The 19,396-nt window shown below is 45.2% G+C and overlaps 1 protein-coding gene across 2 annotated transcripts; it reads right to left on the bottom strand.

The window, feature by feature from the left end:
- Positions 1 to 8,426: 8,426 nt before the first annotated feature.
- lrfn5b (leucine rich repeat and fibronectin type III domain containing 5b) lies at positions 8,427 to 13,647 on the bottom strand. 2 transcript variants are annotated; one of them, XM_041064493.1, is made up of 6 exons: positions 12,757 to 13,647; positions 11,765 to 11,939; positions 10,486 to 10,819; positions 9,268 to 9,568; positions 8,846 to 9,122; positions 8,427 to 8,806 (listed from the first exon to the last, which is right to left on the bottom strand). In XM_041064493.1, the coding sequence occupies exons 1-6, from the start codon at positions 13,645 to 13,647 to the stop codon at positions 8,427 to 8,429; spliced, it is 2,358 nt and encodes a 785-aa protein (XP_040920427.1). The 2 variants fall into 2 exon arrangements, with proteins under 2 accessions (XP_040920427.1, XP_040920426.1); XM_041064492.1 differs by having other exon boundaries at positions 8,427 to 9,122.
- Positions 13,648 to 19,396: the final 5,749 nt, after the last annotated feature.

Raw genomic sequence — 19,396 nt, 5'->3', positions numbered from 1 at the left:
TGTCCTCACTGTCTGCCACACAGAACGACTCAAAGAGGAAAAGTAAAAACAGAAAAGGGAGCTGTGTTACTTTGTCTTTCTGCTGAGGAAATAGATTGATTTAGCTCAAGTGCATTCTCGATGTCTCATTGGCTTTTTTTAGACTCCAAACAGCCCAGTCCTGCTGCTTGAAATTCAGAACAAGGTGCACTTTTCCTCTACCTGAGACCAACTTTGACTGAAGTGATGTGTGAGCCCACCCTCTTTGTATGTGCGTGTGTGAGTGAAACAGAGAGTCAGAGTATGTAAAGACTCGATTCAGGCATGATTCCAATCGGAGGGCTCTGTCTTTTTTTTTTTTTTTTTCTAAGAGAGCATTTATTCACAGGATTGGTTGTTTTGATTGACAAAGGCAGGGGAGAGTAAATGTGCTACTTGTTATGCAGCTGAAGTCTGTCAAGCCACCAACACCTGCTCTCTTTCAGATGCTTATTTCATTATGGCTTCTCTCTCCCAGGAGTCAAAGCACTGTGTGTGTGTGTGTGTGTGTGTGTGTGTGTGTGTGTGTGTGTGTGTGTGTGTGTGTGTGTGTGTGTGTGTGTGTGTGTGTGTGTGTGTGTGTGTGTGTGTGTGTGTGTGTGTGTGTGTGTGTGTGTGTGTGTGTCTTTTTCTTTTTCTAATCTTGTGCTGCATGGTTTACCTGGATGTTATTCCCTTTCTCGCTTTCTCTCCTAGCTTTGGCCAAGTCTTAGCTTATTTGCAGCCGAGTGTGATCTCACCTACAATCTCAACGCCTGGGTTTTCTTTCATTAGTTTGTCTGTGAGTGTGTGTGTGTGTGTGTTGCTCTGGCATCAAGTAAACAAAGGTTTATCACACTGAAGCATACAAGGCAGCCTCAGCAGGAAGATACCGACAGTTGCTGCACTAAACCCCTTCATCTGTGAGTGGAGAGTAAATCAGGAAATCCGTACAGATCAGCCCTCAGCCCTCAGTGCTTTATTATTTATTTTACATTTCTTAATAACACTCCCGCAAGGATCTTTCCCTCGCTTATGATCTGCTTGTCAAGAGCTGAATTTCATAGTCACGTAGTGTCAGATGTAAATAAATCCTGAGGCAAACAACCACCAGAGTAAACACAATATTGTATAAGCTGTGTCTAACATAATTTAGCGCATTTTGTTTGAAATCCCCATGAATTCAATATGTTTCAACCAATTAAAGGTATGCAAACTCCAGTCTGTTCATACAGATTTGTGCAGATGGGTTTTTCTGTAGCTATACTTTCCACCACATCCATGGTTACATTTAGTAAAAGCCTGTCAGTGACTATTATATTTAACCCGTCCATTGCCCTGTCATACGGCCAATTTGTTGCTAAGGCATGCAGAACAGTATAACTCAATCCCATCCAAACTGTAGGTCATACCTCCGAATTTAAATCTGTTCTAGACATGTTTAAATCTCTTGAAGTGTCTTTTTTTTGCGGTGGGCACAGAAAGAGATGCTATTTCCATGCAGAAAATATGTTGCCAAGGTAACAGAGGAGAGAGTGAGAGTGTAAGTGTAAGCGAGAGAGAGAGAGAGAGCGAGAGAGAGCGAGAGAGAGCGAGAGAGAGAGAGAGAGAAAGAGAGAGAAAGAGAGAGAGAGAGAAAGAGAAAGAGAGAGAGAAAGAGAGAGAAAGAGAGAGATACCCCCTGAATACCAGGACTGCCGCTGCAGACGTAAAGCACAGTGCTCCACCCTGCATGTCAGCATCGCTACAGCAGCCTTTCAACCTGTGTACAACACTGGCTACACATCAGAGGCCTATCTTTGAGTGCTTTCAATGTCAAAACGGGTTTTATTTCTTTGTTTTCTGAAGTGACAGAACAGAACAGGTTGTAAGTCATCTTTCAGTTTTCTGTTCTTTCTTCATCTCACCCTCTTTCTCACCTCTGGTCCCGTTATCGTCTCTCTTTCTCTCTGAGTCTGTCTCCCACCTATATATAGACTGCCTCTCTCTCTCTCTCTCTCTCTCTCTCCTTCCTCTTCCTCAGTCTCTCTCGATCCCTGTACACCTGTGTTTTTTCTCATCGTCTCCCTGTGTCTGTCAAATTCAAGCTTGCTTGATTGGCATGGCCATAATTAAATACACTGCTGTCAAAGCAGCTTGTACAAGGTTTACAGTGCAAGTATAATTATCCAAAAAAATGAAGAGGCAAAAAAAAAGACAGAAAAAAGTGTGTGCCCATTACTGCACTAAAAATATGTACAATATTCACGATACTAATCACCATCTGGGTTGATAATCAGTTATTTTAAGCCACTTATCGTGTAAAATGTCCAAAAATTCCCCAGTTTTTTGCTCTGAAATGTGAGGATTTGCTGCTTTTCTCTGTTTTATATCATTATAAATTTAACATCAGTTGGGATTTCAACTGTTGGTTGGAAAAAACAATTTGAGAAATTCTGATGGGCATTTTTCACTATTTCCTGGCACCTAACAGATAATAAATCATTAGCTGGGTTTTCAGGGCTGGACAGTAACTGACTGCACTGATTTTATTTAAGTACTGTACTACTGAACTACAGTTTTGAGGTACTTCTCCTGTGCTCACGTATTTCAGTTTTATGTTACTTGATAATTCAAATCCACCATGTGATGAGCTAATAAAATACAGTGGATTGTTTAAGACTAAAGCAATACTTTTACTTTTACGTAATTAGGCCTGTAATTTTGAATGTTGGCCTTTCACTTGGAGTATTTTTATATGTTGCTACTTTTACTCAAGTAAAGGATCTGAGTACTTCCTCCACCAATGAATGGGATTAGTCAGTAATGAAAATATAATTAGTTGCAGCCCTTCTACATAGTGTAATAAAATGAGACTGCTTTGAAGTCTGAGGCTGTGTTGAGTTCTTGGTGGCTGAGCTTTATTTTAGTAAAGAGCTCGGTTCTTCTGTCATTATAAAGGCCACAGTGTAGCAGTCTGTTTCTTTCTGTTTTCTCTGTGTGACCAGGTTTGTGTCCGCAGTCTAAGGGGCCAGGTTGTGATCGTCCAACTCTGTATTCAGTGTCTTTTTCAGTTTCAATAGCTTTGAGTTTACTGTACGTTTTTGTAACAGATGTCCAAAGATTGATATACTGTTCTTTTTTTCTTTGCTGTAATTTGGTTGGTCCAGATTGTGAGAGGCCAGTGCTGTGGCTCTGTCTCTCACTGTAGTCTGCAGCAGAGTCCCCCCCCCCCATCCCCCCGCCTCTGTCCCTCCACCATCAGCCACCAGACGTCAATCAGAGATCGACCTTTATTTGATTAATGCTTCATTTCAGGATCCTCATCACGTCCCCGCTTCGTTCCACCCGGTCACTAAAGGTGAGCTCTTTTCAAAAAGACCTCAGCCATAGCATCTACATTTCAAATCAGTTGTACCAGCTGTGGAGAGAATGTGATCGGCCTACATCGCAAACAATGTAGAGCCAGTTAGATCAAAAGACCTTTAAAGCCTTGTTTATGAAGAGCTACCTGACATTCTCAATTTTACCCACAGTGGCTCTGTCCCATCAGCTGCAGTGGATGACAGTTGATCAAACAATAGCTGTGGGGGCCACTGCAGCGTTATTCTCCGTCCATATCCCCATGTGTGTTTCCATGTATGCTTTATATGCCCAATTAGCATGAAATTCATGTTAAATGCGACACCGTGGTTTGATATCTCAACTTAACTAGCACTCTTAGATGAGATCACTCTGAGAACTAAATAAGATTAGCACTCAGAGACAGAGTTAAATCATAATCCTATGTGAGCTGGTTATGAAAGCCACAAAACAATGCACATTTCCGTGTCGAGGATGGAGAAATCATTCAGCAGTGGCCATAGGTGAAATGCAGGCGTGCATGCACTAACGTGTGAGAGTTTGGGTCCACTCTGTGTTTCTGCAATTGCTGAGCAAAATAATGTGGCCCACGACCTCCCAACAGCTTCCGATCCTCCATTAGGCCTACTAGAAGCCTGAAGCGATAACAAGATTAGCATAAGCACTTTTAGTAAGTCACTGTGAATGGGATCCTTAAAGAGGCTTAAACTGTCCCCCCTTCACCAGCAGCTGATGCATAGTTGGGAGCTGACTGACACATCTGCTTTGGCTGCTGCACTGTTCTCTTAGTGATCTCTAACAACATCACATCAATGAAAGATCCATCACTGGGGGGACGCTCAGTGCACAGACAGAGAGCAAATCACTCCTATAAGCGATAGCAGCTATCAGGCAAATGGGCAGAAAATGGTTCCTAATGGTGCCTGGTATGTCTGGTGTAAACTGCAACCAGCCTCTTTGTCGTCCATCACCCTGGAGCATATGTAGCTGAAAGAGGGGAGGCGGCAGTAGAGGGGAGGAAGAGGAGGGAGCATCTGTTCGTTCAGCGTGGGAACTCCTCAGGGGGGCGGCACCATAATCTGGGTTCGCGTCAAACCAAATCTGGTGTCTGTGCTGCGGGATGATGCTGTGTCACTTAGTAAGTCTGTGTGTCAAACAGTGGAAGTCACTCAGTCAGCACCCCCGGTGTGTGACCTTCACTCAGCCAACTCCTGCGCCTTCTAATGGGATCTCAACAATGCTCACTCATTTTCTGTCTCGGCTTTGTCAAAAAATGCTGTTGGTAATTGAAGCACAGTTGACTCAAAAGCCGAGATCATAAAAAATGAATGACTCCAACCCTTCTCCATACCCCTTTAAGTCGGGAGCCGGAAAACACTGCTGGAGATGGAGGAGCAAAGTAGTTTTCATTAACATCATTACAGGACACTTGGCGGCATTAGTTATCAGCTTTAGTCAGGAGTTTGACTAGACAGTAACAGTTGGTGCTGAGTAAACAAGGAAGTCTTTAGTTTAGATTTGACCATTTCAATTATACCCCCTTTTTGCCCAGACTGCTGTTTCCCAGGAGCAGTGATCACATTCACTATTAATGAGCCATGATGTTCATCCTGGACCCATTTACTCCTCTCAATAATGCATACTCTTTAGAATTGCCTGTGCATATTTTACACTGTGCCACCTCCCCCTCTGAGTGCTGCAGCCCCCCCCCGAGAGGGATATCATTGGTGTTTTGGTCGCATTCACTATCTCGCCCCCAGGCTCTCTCTATATGTACGCCCAGGGATGATGCTTGCCAGGGAAACAGTATCATGTGTGAGTCTGCCTGCTGTGTGGAGATAATGAAACACTGAGCTGCGGCATGGAGAGCAAAAGGTGCTAACACACTTGTTGAAGGACCTCGGCCTCCTTCGATTTAACATTCCTATTACCCCCCCCCTCTAACTGTGATTCTAATTGGCTCTTCAGTTTGCTGAATTAGGCCCAACGATCTCTTTAAATAAGACATCTGACCACAAATTGAACACATCAATGCCCCCAATGTGATTTTCCCCACATCATGATTGCCATTAAAAGCAGGCAATTGTGGCATCGGAGGCCATGTTGGTTTGAGTGCTCTGTAAGGGGACTTTTCCTGTCAGAACTGACGGACACTCTCACAAAGGAATAAATAAAAAAAAAGCCCATTAGTAGAGACAGCAGAAAATGAATTTAATCAGTGGAACATTGACGCCACCATTAAGAAGAGTGGTGAGAAAGTTCATCAGAATGCTTCTGACGATCACTCTGACCCTGGTGGCAGCTGAGCAGCTTATCAAATCAGCCCACGCTGAAAGGGGTTGCCCACTCTGTTCGTGGAAGGCAGGTCAGGCTCAGAAAGACTGGCAGGTCCAGTTCTCAAGTGGGCCAGTGGGTTGCAGGGTGGTTGGTGGTCGGTGGTCTGTGGTGGGGTTGGAGGGCTGGAGCATGGTGCAGCAGTTGAGAGGAGTGAGTCAGCATGATGCAAGACAGTGGGAGGGAGGGAGGGGGTCAGACGGTGGTGAGGGGAGGAAGAAGACGAGACAAGGCCCTGGAAACGCATTATGGCGGTTTGGAAAAGCGGGTCAGTGCTCGTGCGGTGTTGTGAAGGAGGGAGCGTGTGGTTCTGATCTGGCCGCAGGGCTCACTCCGCTTCTGCTCCATTCGCCGGACCTCCAGCAGAGGTCCATCACCCGCACTCACCCCACCGCCTCCTCCTCCCCCCCCCCCCCCTCCCCTTTTGTGAAGGTGCACTGAATTCCGAAGAGCCAGAGGCTGCATGGCTGGCTTACAAAGGATGCTCTTTTCTCTGTCTCCTGCACTCCTCGTTCTGTTTCACTCTACATTCTCTCAGCTCCCCGTGCCCTCTCCCTCTCGTCTCTCTTTCTCCGTCTCTGAGCTGTCTCGCTTTCTTCTCTGCACCTCGCGCTCCCTCTTTATTTCTTCATCCTCACCCCTGCCTCCCTGCCTCCCACCCTCCTCGTCGTATTTGTTTCACAAAACCTTCCATCTACTCCTCTCTGCTTCGCCTCCTAGGTCTCTCTCTCCCCCATTCCCCTCTCCTACTCTCTCTATCTCTCTCTCTCTCTCTCTCTCTCTCTCTCTCTCTCTCTCTCTCTCTCTCTCTCTCTCCAGAAATGCATCTATTATTAACATACACCTCTGGCTCTCGCCGAAGACTGAACCAAGGTTCAAGCCAAGCTCCTCAGCATTTTAATCACCCATAATGAGCAGGAAATAATGAATAAAAGTGCTTGAATCCGGCATGTTTGGATGACAGCAAATAATTTATACTGCACAGTGTATGTGCAGCTCATTTAAACAGGTTTTCCCTGCATAACGCTGTATTTCTACCCAATATGCTGTATCCCCTGAGGTTTCAGGCTGCGAGAGGCATACGAGTGCATGCATATAAAAATCAATCTGGCAGCATGCGACCACCAGAATACACGGTGAATCAGAGCTCGTATTCCAGCAGATAGGCTAATGCATATCATGTCCTGCGACCAGGCAGACGTAACTGTAACTGTAGAATTAGTCGTGCATGGGTTCCCGTTGTGTTTAACCTCTCCCGCGGCAGGTTTCTGCAGCGGCTGCCGTCCGCACACGGCACGGGCACGGCGCCGTGAGGCGAGCGCGGAGATGCGCAGGCGAGAGGCGTCCCCGGTGACTGTAGCGTGGCCTCTTTTCATCATCCCGACTCCCTCCTCTCTTTGAACAAACACACGGGCCCTGGGCAGGGATCTGTCAGAGGTCCACCACTCGCAGAGAAAGGGGAATTACGCTGCTGCAAGACGGCTGAAACCCCAAAATTCATTACCACCGTGGCTGGTGGAGCATGCTGAAAGGGATGCAGCCAAAGAAGCAAGTTTACAGCGCACAGAGAGGCCTGCCACTGCTGGTTCTGATACTGCTGCTGATGCTGATGGTTTAGACAGTGGGAAAAGTCGGGGGAATTCACGAGGCGAGCTGAAAATAAGATAAATCCGAGCGTGTCCCTTTCTTTTTTTTTTTTTTTTTAAATCACTGGTTTATTTATACTGGTAAACATCAAACAGAAACAACAGCAAAATCAAGAGCTGGCGTTCTCCCATACGTGTGATTATCGCTTCTCTTACATCGACAAGTTAATTTACAATGGTTGTCACCGGCCGTGACATGATAACGTCAGTAAGTAAAAAATATGGAAATGAACCGTTCCTCTGGATCTCATCCACACGGAGCATCAGATCACCCTCCCGCACCTGTCATGCTGTTGGTGTTGGTTCAATCGTCGCTCAAATCAGTCATGACAGGAATCCTATCAGAGTTGAGTCTTTATGTAATTATGTGATAAAAATGTATCGATTCGCACCGGAGGGCAGTATTAGGCTGAGTCGACTTGTGCCACATATATGCTGCATTGTGCTGTGTCTGGGAGTGCCGGTGATGAGAGGATGGAGCGCTGTCTGTCTACTACATTCTGTTCCAACACCTCTGGGGATGTAAAGCACATTCGTAATCTCTCCAAACCACCGCCAAGGTAATTAAGACATGTCACTATCTGTCTCTAGAACTGGAGACAAGAATCACGTTCAGAGTCAGAGATTGTATCACTTTAAGTAACAGGCAGTGAGGCTCTGAGTACAATAACCCCACCCCCTGCGTGTGTGTGTCTTTCTTTGTTATAATACAGTATGTCCAGATTACTGCATTCAATACCACATGAACACTTATGGTTGTGTTGAGATGTACAGTATCTCACACAACTAAACATTTTTATACATGAAGTTGTTTCTATACATTGTTGTGCCTTTCATCAAAGTTTGATCAAATGTCATTATAAAGAAAACTCTGATAGGTTATAAGGTAGAAAACAAATGTGAAACGTTTCCCCACAACCCTGTTTGTCTGCCTGCCCGCCTGCCTGCCTGCCTTGACCCCCCGCCCCAAATATACGAGAGAAGCTTACAGGTCCCCTCTATAGAGAGCGCAAAAGCTCAAAACAAGGCATAAAATCCCTGTCTGTTCCACAACGGGCCACAAATCCAATCCAAGAAAACAAGAGAATGCAGGTCGTAAACTCCAAATCATAAAGTGCTCTCCAGAAGCCACTCAGACCTGGAGAGCTTGTCCCTGGCCCGGTGAATGTTTGTTGTGCTCTCGAGCTGCGGCAGCTCTCCGCTCATCGACAGGCTGCGTTTGGAGCGCAGACTGGCCCCAGTTTTGGGGTAGGCCACATAGCAGCGCTCTCTATATGAGTCTGCGTTAAGGGAGTGCCTACGGTTCACCCTCACCCCTCCTGCAGGCACAGTCATGTAATGCTGGGAGGCCTGATGGGGCCGTGGACCCCTTGGAAGAGCAGTCCATTTGGTGTGCTGGCCGGGAACAGCCAGAGTGACGGCAGTGGCCATTTTAACCTCCGATGAGTTGTTGCGGTTCATGTTATCGAGCTCCACATCCGCCTGGGCTTCAGCTCGGCGAACCTCTGAGGGTTTTGGTGGAGCACTGGACCGCTTGGGTCTCGGAGCACCAGGAGAGGCCGGGTGCCAGCTGTGGCTGGCAGCAGAGGTAGAGACAGTGCAGTCAGGGACAGAGGGCTTGGTGGTGGCTACAACAACTGGTGGTCGCTGCTTGGCTGGCTCAGGGGGCGGCAGGGCAACTCTGAGGCACTCCTTGTCATTCTTTTCTGGGCGCAGAACCTGCTTGGAGAGGGACTTGGGGATCCCACAGCCCTGTAGCTGTCCATCACTGCTCAGTGACCGAATATCTCCCATCTCCAGAGCCTGACAGGACAGGAGAGAAGCATGGGAACAGAGAGAGAGAGAGTGAGAGAGGGATGAAAGCCATTCTTTTAGACACCTCTGCTTCAATGTCAACAAAGATAATGAACAGGAAAAAACAAAACAAAAGGAATCATGCCAAACTGACCTTATCTGCGTCTCCTTGGTTACACACCCGGTAGCGCACAATGAGGAAGATGATAAAAGCAAGAACTGAAGCCACAATAATCCCTCCAATGATAACCACAATGGTGCCGCCAAGAAACTGGGACTGCATGAAATGGCATCTCAGGTACTGCGGCTCTGTGGTGAAGTGGATGCAGCCTATCACCCTGGTGGCAGTCAGCAAGGTCACCTGATCATCGTAGATGGCCAGCACACACAGGTCATAGTGCGTACCAGCCGCCAGGTTGTTTACCAGGATGTTCTTGCTGGTCGGGGGTATCATTCTGTGAACAGAAAAAGAAAAGCTTTGTGAGTTCTGACATAGATTAGAGAGGGTTAAATGAAAGGCGAGAGAAGCAAATCAGATTATCCAGCTTATTGTTTTGTAGGGATAAAATGACATGACAATCATTTATCTCTCAGGGGCCTATTTAAGATCTGTCTAGGCATAATCTTTTGTGACATTTGATTTATTCTCACAGCGTAATTACTGATAAAAGGTTGCTTTCTGTGGCTGGGGACGTGGGATGCCGCCGTTCGGTGGCCACTGCCGAAGTCCATATCTGCCGTGGACTTAGAAGATCATTTGGGGAAAAAAGGGATCTGTGTGACAATCTTCTATCATATCACAGTGATTAGCACTAAATATGGAGCGAAAGAGGCTGGAGATGAAAAGAATGCTGTGTACGCAGCTTTCTCCAATGGGCATGTGTGAGGCCTCTGATTCTTTTTGTAAAACACTGGCTGACTGCTCTTTCATCTTTGTATCAGTCCACAGCTTAGTGCTGACGTTCTGTTTTGATTTTGTTGATTAAGCATTATCAGGGTTTTGCACATAGTAAATGATACACTCCCGCGAAGGCAGATTATGAGTCGAAGAATGAGAAGTCAGATACAGTGCATTAGTCTGTCTTCCTGATAGGATTAATAGACACCACAAATAATCACGTCGACAGCCAGGTCCAGTTCTTAATGACTAAATATCCGAAGAGATTTAAGAATTCAAAGTAGACTATAAAGGTAAAACAAGGGTCATGGGATTTGAATGTGATTCCAGCTTTCTTAAATTTATTTGCATACATTCATGTTCAAGTTTTAAGTTTACTTAAATAATGTTATTTGACCAGTACTTTAAGAAAGAGTGCATTTTCTTTAACCTAAGATTTCATGTAGTAAACCAGGTCAAGAACTATCTGCTTACCTGTAAACCAGTGAATCATCATATGTCCCATTATATTGGATCTGGAACATGCGGATTCCAGGAATACTCCTCTGGAAGTTAAACTTGACCAGGGCTGACGTGGACGTGGCCTCAGCAATTACAACCTTCTTCTCCTGGCTCGTCTTCGCATTCCCCAGAGGCACCCCACCGGCCTCTGCTCCTGTCTTGGTCACTGTGGCGATATCTGATGATCCAGGGTCGGGCTCCTGCTCTGCGATTGTGTTGTTGGTGATATGAGGGAGTTTAGCGATAACCAGATCCACCGTCTGCTGAGCCTCGCCAGCCGGGTTGGAGGCCACGCAGGTGAAGGAACCTGAAGCACAAACTAATTAGATTAGCATTCTCCCTGACGATTATGAGCACAAGCATTAAATCTGCAAAGAAAACATATCTGATAGTCACTCATATTTAAAGGAATAGTTCAACATTTTGGAAAATACTTATTTGCTCCCTCGCTGAGAGTTAGATGAAAAGATCAAGATCAATATCACTCTCATATACCATATCTCATATTTGCAATGCTTTTTAATTTGTTTTGCCCTCTGCATGAACACACACTACAGCCAGTAGGCAGTTAGCTTAGCTTAGCATAAAGACTGGAAAGAGAGGGAAACCCGACTTTGTCCAAGAGCAACAATCTCTGCCTACCAGCACCTAATTAAGCCTAATTAACCTCTAGGTAATTAACATGCTCTGTTTCATTTGTTTAATTCATACAAGAACTGAAGTGAAAAAAATGACAAGATCTGGTTTTACAGAGAGTTATGTGATTATTTCTTGGCTGTGAGGATGCAGAGACTCCAAGTCACTGGTCCAGGCCAAGAAATTGTCTGGCACATAACCTGCTGTAAAACCACAATGTGTCATCTCTGCACTTAGGGCAGAGCTATTTCACCCATTTCCTTTATGCTAAGCTAAGTTAATCAACTGCTGGATTCAGCAGCTATTTTAACTTCAGACATGACAAAGAAATTGGCACTCTCATCAAACTCTTGAAAGGAAAGCAAATTAGATGGCATTTTTCAAGAATGTGATGATTTAGTCACCAAATCATAATTGTCTGTCATCAAGGTGAAAAAGTCACTTTTCATTCCATTGTGACTTTAATCAGTGTGCATGCCAACGCTCGACCACACTCTAAACTTTATCATCTACTGCAGACAAATACTTCAGTCCTATAGACTTACACGTACACAAGCAAACAACTCATTTTGTTCAGTCAACAACACAAGCACAGCCACAGGGGGTGTAAACAGACCGGAGTCCTTGACAGTGCTGATGAGGATGTCCAATGTGCCGTCTGTGTGGACCACGGCCCTGGAGGAATTGGACATAAGGCGTCCGTCAGGGGCGATCCAATGGATAATGGGGTCGGGGTCACCCCTGGCCTTACAGCGCAGAGTCACACTCTGACCCTCCAAAGCCCGCAGTTCCTGAGGCAGAGGGAGGCAATGCAGTTAGTGGGAGGATTTCACCATATGTTAAACACAGACACACACACACAGATTAGAAAATGCACTACATCCTAAAACTGAGAAACACTTTGGAGTAACAGTAATCCTTTCTGCTTTACCAAGTCCAAATAACATATTTTAATTAATGCCTTTATTGACGATGTTGTGTTTTTAAGCTTTATTCCTTGTAAATATAATCAGCAATTGATCATTGTCATGATATTGAGTTAGCATGATTATGAAAGCAAGATTATCAATATGACACTACATTGCAGTGTGAATGAGTCCAAGTCCAAGATAATTTTCTCTGCAATTATGCAAAAGAGGTCTGCTGAATGTAAATGAGATGATATAGCTGTAGTTATTTGGCAAGGATTTGATCAGATAATTTTGTTTGGATGCATGAATCAAGGCCTAAATCACTATAAGCTTTTGCTGTGTAAAAAGAGCTTCTCCGTGGATCAATCATAAACCCGCAAATAGCTTTATTAAAGTGATAACTGAAAATCCTGCTAAGGAACTTCTCTAAAAACTCTCCACAGGCCACCGTTTGATTACATTTTTTGAGTAAGTCATAGATATTTTACAATATTCAGTTAGCTGTGCGGCCCAGATGAGTCCCACAAGTCTTGTGAGACTCCTCTGGTTCGCAAAGCTAATATTTGGTGTGACAGTCAAAGAAAGCACAAAGTGCCACCTTGGATTAACTGAGGCGGAATGCAATGTCTGGCTCAGAGAGTGTAACCATTGTGAGTGTTATGTCTTAACAGTGCACAGTTCAATTCAGAAGTTATACCTGAGAGTGCCTGGTGATTAGAGGAGGCTCACACAGAAACTCTTCCTCCGAAACAGTCCAAAAATAGCGTCCAGCAAGGTGTTGCGGTGAAGCACAGGTCTCCAGATCATCCTCCCTCCGCAATCTCCTCAGCCAGAGCAGCTCACAGTTACACCTCAGAGGGTTCCCTCCAAAGCTCAAGGCAAAAGACGAAGGTCCCATTATCCCAGAGGTGGCCAGGACCCCTGCTCTTTGGAAAATAGGGTCAGGAGGAAGCTTCTGGAGCTTGTTGGAGGTCACATCCAGCCTTTTGAGCTTCTGCAACCCAGAGAAGGTGCCCTCTGGGATGTAGCTGAGCATGTTGTGGTCCAAATTGAGAGTGTGGAGATTGGACATCCTCTGAATGGCCACCCATGGGGCGCTTTCCAAGTTGTTGTAGGATAAGTCCAGCTCTTCCAGGGCTGTGAGGTCATTGAAGGCCCCAATCTGGATGTGGGTGAGCTGGTTGTTGTTGAGGATGAGGTGGTGCAGCTTGGACATGCCGCTGAAGGTATCATTTGTGATGCGGGTTAGCCGGTTGCTGTCGAGGTGAAGAGCTCGTAGGTTCTCCAGGTCTTTGAAGGCATGAGGGGCGATGGCACCAATTGTGTTCCGAGAGAGGGTCAGGTCCACCAGCTTAGTCATGTTAGAAAAGTCTTTGCGTTTGATGCTGGTTACAAAGTTATCTCCAAGACGCATCTCCACCGTGTGCCTGTCGATGTTTGGGGGCACGAACAGCAGCCCCTTTTTGTCACACAGAGTCGCCAGGTTGGGGTTAAGCATCTGACAAACACAGCGTTTGGGACAGATTTGAACTTTGTGGGCCTTCACAGCCACACCGAAAACCATCAAATAAACCAGGAGAGACTCCATTTGGCTTTTCAGTCAGGTTAATACACCTAAAAAAGGCCAAAGCAAAGAGAGAGAGAGAGAAAGAAAAGGGCAAACTATTTATAAACCAGTTAAAGAACGCAAAGCAAGAAATCTGTGATTGTAATTTGCACCATATTTATCAAGCTGTAATTTTTGTAGCTGGGTAATCACAAATGCCCTGAAAAAACCCTCTTTAAAAAGGGAACTTGGGGATTCTGCTTTGTAAAGTTAAAGCTTTTCTGCTTGATTTGAAACACTATCACCGCCAGCTCACAGCTAAGATTTTCAGAGTCCAAATTCTGAGCAGGAATCTAAGAGAGTCAATGCCTGAACAAACAATAAATGCTGTGCAATTAGACATGAAACTAATTAGTCACCTGCAGACATGAGAGTGAAACATCCTCAGTAATCTTGTATGATTTTCGTGACAGCTTTCCTTTTCAGCCCCCTGCTCCCCTGCTCATACTTTTTTGATATGATAATGCCAGTCCTTTTATGTTTGTGTACAGAAGGATGAAAGTCTAGACTGGCAGTCCAGGGCCTCATCAGAATTAGACTGATATCTCCCTGGATCATATCGCCAATGGGAAGGGATGATTGGGCCCAGGGCCTCAGTGAGGATGTGCTATGCCTTGCTATTGATTTTCTCTCCGCTCTCTCTGCTGCTACTCTTACTTATGACACAACCGAGATGGGGGATAAGGAGGGATCCATCTGATGAATCTTGAGACCTTGTCAGGGATATAGCATGTCATAAAACTAAGAACGTGGAGATCAGATCACAGCTCTGCAGGTGCACCGCACAATGTTCCAGAGCGAGAGTGACATTAGCTGTGATTATATTTAGAACTGAAATTTAGTGTCATTTTGGTTGAACATGCAATATTCAGCCCTCTGGGTGTCCCATTACAGCAGACAGAAAGGAACACCAATCCAATCAAACACAGAGAGCAAAGAGATCTAATCCCACAACTGTAGTAAAAAAAAATCCAAAGGCTATCCTTTAAATACTGAAGAGAATGGCTGATTTATGATTATAGCTTTCTGTGGTTTGCTGGTAATGCCTCCATTGTCAACGTTGGGTCTTGGAGAGTGTGCATAAAAATCTTGCCTCAGCAAAGAGCCTGCCAACTGAGTACCTTCGTGCCTCAAAAGCTTCTGTGACACACAACTCATGGAGTAATAACCTTGACAGTCGGAGTATAAAAGAAATCTCATAGGGTAAAGAAAACATCAGACAGGACGGGAGTGACACGCTGCCATGTGGGGGCATGTTTTTAACACAGAGGAGGCGAGGGCAGGAAGCCTGGTGGCATCCGCTGACAACAGTTGCGTTTTGACAGGTGGGTAAAATGTATCACAGAAACGACAAGAAGAGGTCATTTTAAAAATGGCCCATAATAGCAACGGGAGGAACGATATCATTGTAGGGAGCATGCTGGGTGTGACATTTTCATGAATACTGCTGATCATGCTGCAATGAATCAATGTCTTTTTTAACCCATTTTTACAAGGGACAACTTTACCAGGGGACACAAGGCCCATTTGGTGGAAATATAGTCTGGGTTGCAGTGGTGCAGAGGTCCGAGCTGGTGAGAGATGAACTGCGGAGTCATTATTAAATGTTGCCATGTCTCTCCTTAAAGATGGCAGATGACTCCAGTGTCAAGCAGTGCTGCAAAGCTATGTGTAGTGGTTTCCAAGTACCTGTGTGGAAAGTTTAATATCTACTTTTACGTGTGGGTGCATGCGTATCTGAGGATAGTCTACAAAGGCTGAGATGTGTGCAAGTGGGTTTATGTTGGTGTACCATCCACCTTCTGCTCTGACTCTGAATGGCACGGCCCCTGGATGTGCAATGAGGCAGAGAGGACCTGCTACTTCCAGACTCGAATGGCGCTGAAGACGTGATATTGATTCACTCTGTGGAGATGGGGCTTTTTTTCACTGCTGAAAACTCAGCCAAACGTGAAGAGAATGGTTGCAATGGTAATCCCTACAAAAATTTGTTCAGTGAGGACAAAAGGACAGCCCTTCGCTGCTGAGATGGGGGGGGGCCGGAAATATCTGTTGCCGTCTCCCTCATTTGCATTTAATTATGGGTGTTCTACGGAGATTTGCATAACAGGTTGCACTCATCAGGTACATGAACAAATAAGTAGATAATCAATCAATGCATTCATCAATCACGCACTTCATCTTTAAATGTCACGCCCCCAGAAAATCATTATCCTCCAGGTTGGGCTGTTCATTACGACGAGACGACTTGGGAGGGTCACAAATAAACAAGAAAACAGATAATCTACTGATGCATTAACCATAATCTCCTTCTTAGTCAATCAAATGTTCGTTTACTACCTCTGAGCAGGTCTTTTCACCCTCAGAGAACAGAGCAGACTGACAGCACACACCCACACACGCACACACACCAGTGGGTGGATTTGTGCCTAATAGAGGTAGCTCACTAGACAACAATCCCCAGCTATGGAGACAGACATTCATGCACAGCAGCAGCAGTATAGGAGAGGATATCTATGGTCTCCCTGGGGTAGCATTCGCCAAGAAAAGCCTTATGCAGCATACTGCATGCCAATCGGCCGGTGAGGTCATAGGGAATATGTTTTCAGATGGTGTAACTTATGCTGGAGCTCATGTGAGAAAGCCTCTGCAATCCACGTCTGGGCAGGGAATCAGGGAAGGCAGCCCTGTGAGAGGAAGTTAATGAGATGAAGTCTGCTTGGTATGCCTCCTCGCAGGTCGACACGATGGCACATGGCAGCATCTCGGCAGCGTCTCACCTGAGTTGCTCAGGGAAAGGCAGCCGGACGTGTGCTACTGCCAAAAATAAGCTCTGTTGTGTCAAGGAGGTAAAGTGATGCTGCAACATGATGGTAAAATGGTATCGACAAAACAGTGAAAGAGGTCTTCAGCCCGCCTGTTTTATGTGACCAAATGGAGCTGCAGCAGCTGCTGAAGTGGATCATATTTTGACTGAGGTGTTAGAAATTCTATTTTACCAGGTAAACGCTCGTGTAGCCCGAGTCCCAACATCCTGACCAAATATTGATGCTGTTATGGCCCGTCTAACTAACACATCTGTGTTTGTGCATGTGGGTATGTGCTGTGACACCCTTTTCCTACAGAGTCTGCCAATGTTAGAATGCGATAGCTCTTGGGTGACAGCCTTGATGCCATGGCAACACAGAAAACGTCAGTTTTTGGTGAGATGTAATCAGTGGCTCATTTTCAGATCACCTAATAATATTTAGAACAAAGAGTCCGCTCTAGAGGAAAGGACCTCAGCAACTGAGGTTCTGGTTGGACGCCAGAGCAGATCCATTGTACCGTTTACAACGCTGTAGTGATGGGAAGAAAAGGGATTGGACTCTCAGCTAATTTTGTATTGGATTCAGTGTTTGGAGTGACTGAATCATTACCCTTTTTCCAGTGTTGAGTGTAATAAAAACCTAAATGACTTGATGGAGAACTCTGATGTAGTTGAAATTATTTTTCAGTCAGACAAACTTGTGTGTGAATGTATGTGAGTGTGTGTGTGTGTCTGTGTGTGTGTGTGCGTGTGTGTGTGTGTGCGCCAGGGGGACAGAATACTAAGCAGACACCACTGCATCAATAGAAGTGCTGTTCATCAGCATTTACAACTCCCCCTTGTAATTATAACTATTTTCCTTCACACAGTATCACAAGAAATTCAAAGCTACCTTGATATGCTGGATATCTTATGACTGGAGCAGGAGTCCAAAACCAAACAAACAAACAAATAGAAAAACAGAAAACACTCTTCATACTCCAGAGGCTGGTGTCGTTTACTTGAAGCAGGAGACAAATTAAAATGCTGATCACTGACTTTGAATCTTAATGCTTGCACCGTGGTGACGTGCACTGATGTGAGGGTCTTATGACCTGGGATTTTCTTCCACAAAGAAGAAGGCAGAATCCTTGAACATCACCTCTGAATATCAATATGGCCTCTACAAATGAATATTCTGCACAGTACGGGCACACAGGTCTGTAGATTTTCACATCTGCGAACTCCCAAGTGCAATTTCAGGTAAGGGAAGTGTAAGAAAAAGCAAAATCCCTGCCTGATAACACTGTGCCTCTATTGCAAGGAGGGCTTGTTTCATGTTACTGTGTGTGAATGAGGGAAAACAAGGACAGCCAAAATGAAATCCATGACCAGAGTACCTATTGGATCATTTTCCCTCTTTCAACGACCCTCATGTTTTCTACCTCACACAGCAACAAAATAGCTAAATAATGTATAATCTTCTCTCCCCTTACTGCGTTGTGTAATCAAAAAGCAGTTCTCTTACAGTAGGCACACACATACACACAACATGTGAACCAGGTGTGAGTGCACATGCGCGTTTGCGAATGTCAAATGAGCTTGGTGATTCAGATCTTTGGGAAAAAAAAAACTTCTTCAGCAAAAACAAAAGCTTATTTTGTGGTGAGTTAAAAAATTTGGGTCAGCGAATGAGGAGCCGGTCTGCAGAGCAGCCTCGGAGCTGAGGAGCCAAATATCACTTCTGTGCTATCAGTGAAAGGTAGCAGCATATAAGCTACATCACTGAGTGCCTTAACATAGCAGTAAGAGCAAAACACAAGCAGCAAAATGAGGCGTGAGCCTGGTTTCACTGGTGTAGCGGTTACAATGCTGCCTCGGGCACTCATGAATAATAAGATGTGTGATAACTAACACTTGATATAAGACAAGACCATTATAAGCCATCCTTTAGAAAAAAAATCTATGGGACCACATTTTCACCTGTCTTCATCAGTCATCTGGCAACATGCCCCCCCCTGCCCACACACTTATCATGTTATCACTTGCGCTACTCAGGCTAATTTAGACTTTATCACAGCTTAATGACTGATTTATCATTTGCATAACAGCCAGGGTTTAACCCACAGCACAGACCATCAGATAGCCCATCACTGGATCCTCTGTGCTGATCAAAAACACACAATAAAACACAGGCACATATCTCACATCTGAAATCTATGTTATCCTGCACATATCCGAGAGAGGGCTGAATAATGGGCACATTAGGCATGATTCTCAGTTTCACCTGTAGGACAGAAAAAAAACAGCAGCACAGAATGCAGCCAAGTGTGGGTACTAAAAATAAAAAAATTGCTATCTGACGGCGTTCCTTGGCAAATGAGGAGATATTTTGACCTTGCGGTATGGGTCCTGGGGCTGGTGGGTTTCAGAGCCACAACCCCTGTCATGAGGGAGAATCTGAACCCTTTCAGATGGGTCCCTGAGAGAACTACTTCAAGTCAATATTGCGCCTCTTGAAAGACAGTTCCCCAAAAGAGTTCAGAGGCTGCAATTCACACCAATTGCAGCCTATAAAATATTGAACTTACCTTGCCGATGAAACATCAAGCCAAGTCAAAGGAGGGTGGGTTTGAGCTTATTTCCTCCCAGAAGGGCTGGGAGCATACTGAGAGTGGTTTGTCTAAAATGGGACCGACGGTGTCTCTTGGAGATAATTCAGGTGTCCCGAAACACGCGTCTTGGCTCCTATAACATGTGACGGCCTGCGAAACCAGCGATGCCCTTCAAGAAATCCATGACCAGCAGATAAAGGACGATTCCCCCTGCGATCCCTTCGAATCGGAGAAATGTAACTCAGATTTCCCCCACCTTTCGTGAGAAAATACTGGAAAACGCAACTTGAAGGGTCCCGGTGTGGCTTTGAGGCTGCAGCTGTGCGGG

Source organism: Toxotes jaculatrix, chromosome 19 (genome assembly GCF_017976425.1).
Source record: "Toxotes jaculatrix isolate fToxJac2 chromosome 19, fToxJac2.pri, whole genome shotgun sequence".
NCBI classification, from domain to species: Eukaryota; Metazoa; Chordata; class Actinopteri; family Toxotidae; genus Toxotes; species Toxotes jaculatrix.
This window is presented reverse-complemented; position numbering and strand designations above follow the sequence as displayed.